The sequence below is a fragment of the Rhinatrema bivittatum genome, unplaced genomic scaffold (genome assembly GCF_901001135.1).
Source record: "Rhinatrema bivittatum unplaced genomic scaffold, aRhiBiv1.1, whole genome shotgun sequence".
Lineage (NCBI taxonomy): Eukaryota > Metazoa > Chordata > Amphibia > Gymnophiona > Rhinatrematidae > Rhinatrema > Rhinatrema bivittatum.
Window position 1 is genome coordinate 121674 of NW_021820953.1, and position 7569 is coordinate 129242.

The 7569-nt window shown below is 52.1% G+C and overlaps 1 protein-coding gene across 1 annotated transcript; it reads left to right on the forward strand.

The window, feature by feature from the left end:
- The first annotated feature begins 2175 nt into the window (after positions 1 to 2175).
- LOC115082326 (phospholipid phosphatase 2-like) lies at positions 2176 to 6753 on the forward strand. Its single transcript, XM_029586563.1, is given in 8 exon segments — positions 2176 to 2187; positions 2189 to 2308; positions 3139 to 3198; positions 3200 to 3414; positions 3839 to 3888; positions 5124 to 5264; positions 5267 to 5307; positions 6161 to 6753. Coding segments are annotated over 8 exon segments (771 nt in total). The 3' UTR covers positions 6293 to 6753.
- The last annotated feature ends 816 nt before the right edge of the window (positions 6754 to 7569 follow it).

Below are 7569 nucleotides of genomic sequence, written 5' to 3' on the forward strand. Positions count from 1 at the left end.
CAAAGCACGTAGGGGGAGAAAAAAAAAAATTAGAATATCCGTAGGGAGGCGGCTCCAGGAGGAAAGGACGGATGCGAGAGGACATCCGTTGAACACGAGGCGTAGACAGAACGAGGGGAGTTAGAGGGGTGAAGGCTACACGAAGGGACATTATGAGAGATGGTGGCTGACATTCGTGAAGGGGGGGGTTCAAAACGGTGGATTTATTTCAAGGTGAAGGGGGGGGATGTTTCTAGAAATGGCCAGCACGGACTTATAAAGAGGCCGTCGGATAGACTTTGCACTGATGAGGCAAAGACGTGAGGTGTAAGGAGCACTCATGAGACAGCAGCGGGGGTCGAAATAAGGTGAATGTGGGATTTTGGCCTTAGTGTGTAACTTGGTAACCGAGGGGTGAGCACACTCCGGAAAGGCAGAGAAGAAAAGTGGTGTATCGGTGCAGATATAGACCCAGTGGTAGGCAAGATGCGCTAGTACTGGTGGGGAAAGAGTTCAGAGTGGTGACAGAGTTTTCTTCGTAAACAGTCTGCTTTCGTTTGCCCCAGGTATTGAAGGACAGCCAGTCGGAGCCTGGTTTGTGCTGTCCTGCTGGTATGATGGCCACTTGTTTATCTCTAGCTGCTAGAGCAGTGGTTCCCAACCCTGTCCTGGGACACCCCCCCCCCCCCCCCAGCCAGTGGGGTTTTCAGGATATCCACAATGTATGCAAATTTTCTCTCATGCATATTCATTGTGGATATCCTGAAAACCCGACGGGGTGGGGGGGGGGGTCCCCCAGGACAGGGTTGGGAACCACTGACTCTAGAGGAAGCTTGCTTGGGTCTTATGAACTGAAGTTTTCAGAAACTGTAAAATGTCTATGAACTCAGTCAATGAGGATCTCATGATCTTCTAGGATTCATGTGAGCAGATATGCAAAATTCAGTGCCTGTCACCTGGTAATATGTCCCCAGCACGGTGTCATGGATAGTACACCTTTCCCTACAATTAAAGACAAGACAGACCCTGAATGGAGTCCCAGGCTTCAATCTGTTCCTGCTTCCAAGAGTTTATAAAATAAAATTGTGCACATGCAGATCCAGTAACTTGCTAAAGGCTTTGCAATCTGTTGGTGGGAGCAGTGGGATTGAATTGGAACCCAAGTCTCCAGGCTAGTCATGTGTTTACTGGGCTGGGCATTTCCTGGTTGCAGTGATCAGTGAGAGTATTCTTTTGAAGCCAAAGATTTCTTAGGTGGTAGAAGACAAAGCAAGCTGCTTTCTCTGAAGGATAGGAGGAGGATCTTCTAGGGATGGAGATTTCAGATTTGAGTAATTTAATCTGGGAGGGAGAGGGAGAGGGAGAAGGGAAAACAGATTTTGTCATTTACCTATGTCCACAGTTTTAGTGGCTCAATGTGTGCTAATCCCCAAAGAATAGAAACAAATATTCCTAAGGATCCCAGAAGAGTAAAGGGGGAGCATTCCCTGCAAAATAAAAATTGAAAGGTAAAAGGAGCATTTTTGTGCTGTCTCCCTGCTCTCTCATTTCTAGATTATTTACATTTATAAACCACTTTTCCCAAAGGCTCAGTGTCATCCAACATGGCCCATAAATTAAAATAATCCAAACAGACCAAAACAACTGTGGGGCGAAGAAAATGCAATAATCCAAGTCAGTAAGCAATAAAACTCTAATACAACAGGAATAACAAGAAACATTAACATAAAACATACATTTATAAAACATCCTCCAGTATAAAATCCAAGAGCTAATATTAATCATCCTTCCACCTTCAGCCTCTCTCAACCCCATAGCTCACCCTTGGTATTTTTTGTCTTTTCCCTCGGCGGTCTCAGCTTGCTCCTTCTTCCCAAGGGGCGCAGGAGACTGTCAGTGGGCCCCAGTGGATGGGGTCTGAACCTGCATCCCCTCAGGTCACACATCGCCACAATCTGAGGCAAGAGCTGAGCTCACCCCAGTCTCTCCCTTATAGCGTCCCTCTAGCCTCTTTCTCATTCTCCTCTACCTCCTCCGTCTCTCACGCCTCTATGCTCTCTGCTCATGTCGCCCAATCTCTCCTGCCCAGAGATCCCGTCCTGTGATGAAAGTAATGGCTGTGATTGGACCTCCAGCGACATCTGGTTGACAGCTTCTCCGTTTCTGTATCTTTCAGCATCGTTGCCCTTGTGGTCAATGACCCTGGTGAAACACTCCATACAGACGAGGTTTTTACTGTGACGACGAGTCCATCAGATATCCGTACAGGGAAGACACCATCACCCATGGCCTAATGGCTGGCGTTACCATCTCCTGCACGGTTCTCATTGTACGCTTGTTACTTAGGCTAGGGAGCCCTCTGTGGAATAGCCCAGAAATGTCACTTCCAGGAACACTGGCAGAAGTCACCTTTATTACACCATATGGCTGTACCAGCTAGAAGAAATTTGCCTGATCCCATTTCCTAAATTTAGCAAATATTAATAGTGTAATAACTCCTGTACACTTTACCCTGAGATGCCTCCTGTTGGGAGAGGCAGAGACTGCAGGAAGCTGTGAAACTCCCACACAGTCAGTGCTCTTGCTCCATTCCCTCTAACACCTCCTGCTGGGAGAGCCTGGGACTGCAGGAGCTATAAGCAGCCTCATACCCAGTGCTCCTGCACCATTCCCCTATAACCTGTCCTGCTGGGAGTACAGGAGCTGTATGCTCCCTCATAGTGCTCCTGCACCATTTCCTACAGCACCTCCTGCTGGAAGAGCCTGGGACTGCCGGAGCTATAGCACCCTCATACCCAGTGCTCCTGCACCATTCCCTATAACCTGTCCTGCTGGGAGTACAGGAGCTGTATGCTCCCTCATAGTGCTCCTGCACCATTTCCTACAGCACCTCCTGCTGGAAGAGCCTGGGACTGCCGGAGCTGTACGCTCCCTCATACCCAGTGCCTCCTGCACCATTCCCTATAACCTGTCCTGCTGGAGTACAGGAGCTGTATGCTCCCTCATACCCATTGCTACTGCACCTCTTGCTGGGAGAGACTGGTACTGCAGGAGCTGCGAGGACATTGATTTTGCTGTTTTTGTTATGGCATTACAAGAATGCCAGAGTTGATGCAGACTCCTTTTTTTTTTTTTTTTTCTTCTCCATGGTTCTCACAGATCACTACGGGAGAGGCATACCTGGTCTACACCAAACGTCTGTACTCAAAGTCGCAGTTCAAACTGTTACCTTGCTGCTTTGTACAAGGTAGTGGGCACTTACCTGTTTGGGGCGGCTGTCAGCCAGTCCTTAACTGACCTCGCCAAGTACATGATTGGCCGGCCACGCCCTAACTTCTTGGCTGTCTGCAATCCGGACTGGACACGCGTGAACTGTTCGGGCTACGTTCTGGAAGATGTGTGCCGAGGAGACCCTGGGGCTGTCACAGAATCCAGGTAACGACAGTGCTGTAAGATCACAAGTGCCAGCTTCTCCTATTGCCAGTCTGTGTCCCTTGAGTGCTGGCAACCCTTTCCCTCTTCCCTCCGTGACGGCTCCGGAAATCCTGGTGCCGGGGCTGGCCCAGTGGCACAGGCTTAACGCTTTGCACTGCCAGCAGGGTGCAGGGCACGTGTTTTGGGCGGGCCCAGCGGCAGCCGTGGCATCTTCAGCCGCACGGTGAGCCGCCAGAGGCAGCGCCGGGGTGAGCTGCAGCCTCCTCTCACACTCAGAAAGCTGGTGCAGTATTGAGGAGGGAAATGGCACAATAAGTCTCTGATGAGAGCCACATGTTGCACGGGTTTTGGCACTTGGGAGGAGGTAAAAAAACCAAACAAACTGCGTCTTTACACCTGGTTGTCTGACTCTGCTTCTATTCAGGTTGTCTTTCTATTCGGGGCACTCATCATTTGGGATGTATTGCATGGTCTCTTGGCAGTAAGTATGGCACTCTACTTCCCTGCTACCTTCCCTCCATCTCCTGTTACTCTCCCCCCCCCTCCCTGTGCCACTCTCCCCTGGGTCTTGATCCAGCTCCCCTCTCTCCTCACTGCTCTCCTCCCCTGTGTGCCCGTCTCCCCCCAGTCTCCTCTCCCAGCCAGGCCCGGATTTAGGTCTAGGCAACGTAGGCTGCCTTAGGGTCTGAATCGAGCTCTGCTGCCGTGCTTCTCTTTCAGCGCCGACGGGCAGCCCCTAACAAAATATCAGAAGCGGGCAGCTGGGGGCCTCCCACAGCCCTTTCGCTGCACAGGTTTCTGTGCCGGGAGGAGGGAGCTGAGCGCCGCAGGGGTTCCCGTCAGCGCAAAAGGCCTGTGGGAGGCCTCGCGCTGCCTGTTCCTCATATTTTGTTCCTACTGCCATCAAACCGGCCCCGAGACTGCAAGGTGAAGGGGAGCGGGAAAGGTGGTTCATACCCTCGCTTCCCCCCCCCCCCCCCATTGCTATAAGCACACATAGGCTTAATCCAGCCATTCTCCCAGCCGCCTCCTCCTTTCTTGTTCTCTTCAGCTCCATGTGACCCTTTCTCCTGTGCCTTTCCCTCTCTGCACCCCTCTTTCTTGAGCACTCCCTGTTCCACTTTCCAGGCCCCTGTCTTCTCCCACCCCCCTCCCACCCCCCATGTTCATCTCCAGCTCACCGCTCCCACCTCTCGCTGATTCTGAGAGGCACTGGGTGAGTTGCTGTCAGGTGAGGTACTGCTGAGCAAGGCCCTGGCTGAGTTTGAGATTTTGGTACCCCCTTAGGCAATGTGGCACCCCTTCGAAGTGGTTTTTCGTGGCCCGCAGGCAGGCAGGCCTGGATATTTGACACCTTCAAAATTTGGTGCTATGTGCACAAGGCAGCGCTGGCAACTGCCGAAAGCCAGGCCTAAGCAAGGCACTGGATTTTCCTGCAGCATGAGCTTGAGAGTGTCATGGGAGCAAAACTCAGAAGTCTTCCCCCTTCCCTTCCCTACCCCCCCTCCATCTCCAGCTTGGAGGACAGGACTGCGCAATGTCTTACTAACGATGTTACAGCAAGAACGGATCCACTGCTGCCTCCCAAGTCGGGAGTGGATCCATTGTAGGATACAAGCCTAACCTGGGGCGTTTGTCCTCCGTGTTACTGCACAGAGCCCCAGTGAGTCCCCAGTAATCTGTGTGTGTGTCTTCTCTCTCTCTCTCTCTTCTCCAGCTCTACATCCAGGCCCGTTTAAAGGGGCAGTGGGCTCGTCTGCTGCGCCCCACCATCCAGTTCTTCCTCCTTTCCTTTGCAGTGTACGTGGGTTACACAAGAATCTCTGATTACAAACACCACTGGAGTGATGTGTGGTGGGACTCCTGCAGGGAGGGCTGGTGGCAGTGATCATAGTAAGTGCTTTAGACACCAAGGGCCTGGGACGAGGTCGGGTAAAGGCCCGGGAAGGGGAGGAACTGGCGTTTGGTTTAAGCTTGGGAATCTGTACCCTCATCTACCCAGCAGACCGGAGAGCAAGAATCTCAGCTGGGGAAGCTGGATGACTGTTTTTTGGTTTTTTTTTGGGGGGGTGGGGGGGGGGGGGGGCAAATTATTTTCATTTATTCAGAGCTTTGTACTTTTCTAAATTTCGGAGCTGGCGGCAGCACAGGTACTTCCATACGCGTGGCAAATGCACCTGGCACTTTAAATCGTACCCGGGGACTGCAGGATGAAATGCCAGCTCCTGCCTCCCTCTGCACCCAGGCCAGGCAGGTTCTCCTCCACTTTCACCCGGGTGACTGCTTAGCCTCACAGGTAAAATCTGAGGTGTAATCTAAGGAAACCTTTCCTTGCATGGAGCCGCGTCCCCGTGCAGGTGCTGGAGATATGAGGACAGCAGCTGAAGTCAAGAAAGCCCGGGATGAGTCCAGGGGGGTCTCTGAGGGGATGGTAGAGACAGGAAGGCTGTACGGTCCGTTTCCGCCGCCATGTTGCTGAGTTTTGAGAATCGCTGCCTGCATTTTCTGTGATACTCTCCTCTGCACCCAGATTTTGTCTCTGTCTCCATTAGTGCAGCCTCGCCAGTCTTTCTCCTCTAGCTGGGCGCTTTTTAGTTAGTTCATCGCTCTGGGGGAAAACAGGCGAGGTGTTACTGGGCTGTGCTACCACTGCGAGCTTCCTTGCAGCGCCGTCGGTTGAAATGTTCTTGGGCTGCCGTGGTAGAGTTGTGTTTGCTAAATCTGGGATTTGGACTTTTCTCTTCAGGTGCGGTACGTGTCGGATTTTTTCAAGGTGAGACCGTCGCTCCAGTGTCAAGGGGATGCTTTGGAGATCAAGCCCAGCTTACCACTCGGCGAATCCGACCAAAACCATTTTGGCTACCGAGAGAGCCCCTGAACCCACGGGATCTTGGAAGGGAACAGCACCAGAACTGGAGACCAGCCCAGCCCGCCGGCTTTCTTCTGGGTTACACTAACAGGCTGGGGGGGTGCGCTGCTTCCCCACTACACCCCGATGGAAATACTAAACAATGCGTCCCTCCAACAGGTGCCTGGAGTCACTCGAGAGCAAAGAGTGAAGCTGCCCGGGGGCCTTCAGGAGAAGGAGCTCTCCCCTCCCAAGAGATCCCTGTACAGGATTCTTCTCCCAAGAGAATACATGACCAATGGCTTCCTCTCCCAACAGGCTGCGGGGAAACCGAATTTGCTTCCCTGTGGAATATACAACCAGTGAACTCCTCTCCCCGCGGGTCGTGTGGCGTATTCTGGAGGGATCGATTTTTTTTTTTTTCCCCCTTGGAATGACATTTGACCAACCTGAAGCATGGATATGGCCGACTTGCCCCCACCTATCTCTAGCAGTGCCTGCTGCCCCCTCGCCAGCTGACTTGGGGGCGTCTCCCCTCTCTTCTCCCAGGGTGCGGGTGTTTTTGTTCCTGACTCTGTCCGCTGGAGGATTAGTTTGCTCAGGATGAGGAACCAGCTGACTTTTTTTTTTTGTCTCTGTGTAAGGACCATGTGGATGCTGCTCCCTCCTGTGAGGAGCAGTTTGCAGAGTAGTTTTATGCTTTGGAGTGACTTAACTCCAAGAAGTTGGCATTTCTGTGGATTTCCCCGTCGGGATCTGCAGCGACGTCACAGCTTCTGCCTGAACGACTCATGCCAGTGTTTTGGAAGAGATGAATCTTTAGAAACTTCAAGGACAAATTCTGACCAGGGGTGCTGGAAACAAACGGTCATGGACGCTGAACAGGCCTTTTGACCCCTGTGTGTAAGGGCGCCCAGCAGCCCCAGGCTTCAGATCTGGGGGGATGCCGCACCCCCAGCCGTATGGATTATTGATTTCCCCCCCCCCCTGCCAGGCCGAGGCTCGGAGAAGAGTGACTGGCTAATGTCTCTAGCCACCAGAGACTGCTTGGGGGCTGGATCTGAGACTCTCACGTCTGAGCTGTCACCTGCCTCTTCTCAAAACACAACATTCTTGTGACTTTTTTTTTTTTTTCAGTTTGAACTTTACCAGTTCTGTCTATACTAATAAATGTATCGGGTGCTCTTTTTCTATGATGTACATTTCAGTGGCAGGTGTGCTTGTCCTGTTTTTGTTTGCCTTGTAGGTTTGCTCGGGGCTGATCTTTTGGAAGGTGTAAGGCTGAGGGCAAATCACCCCCCCCCCCC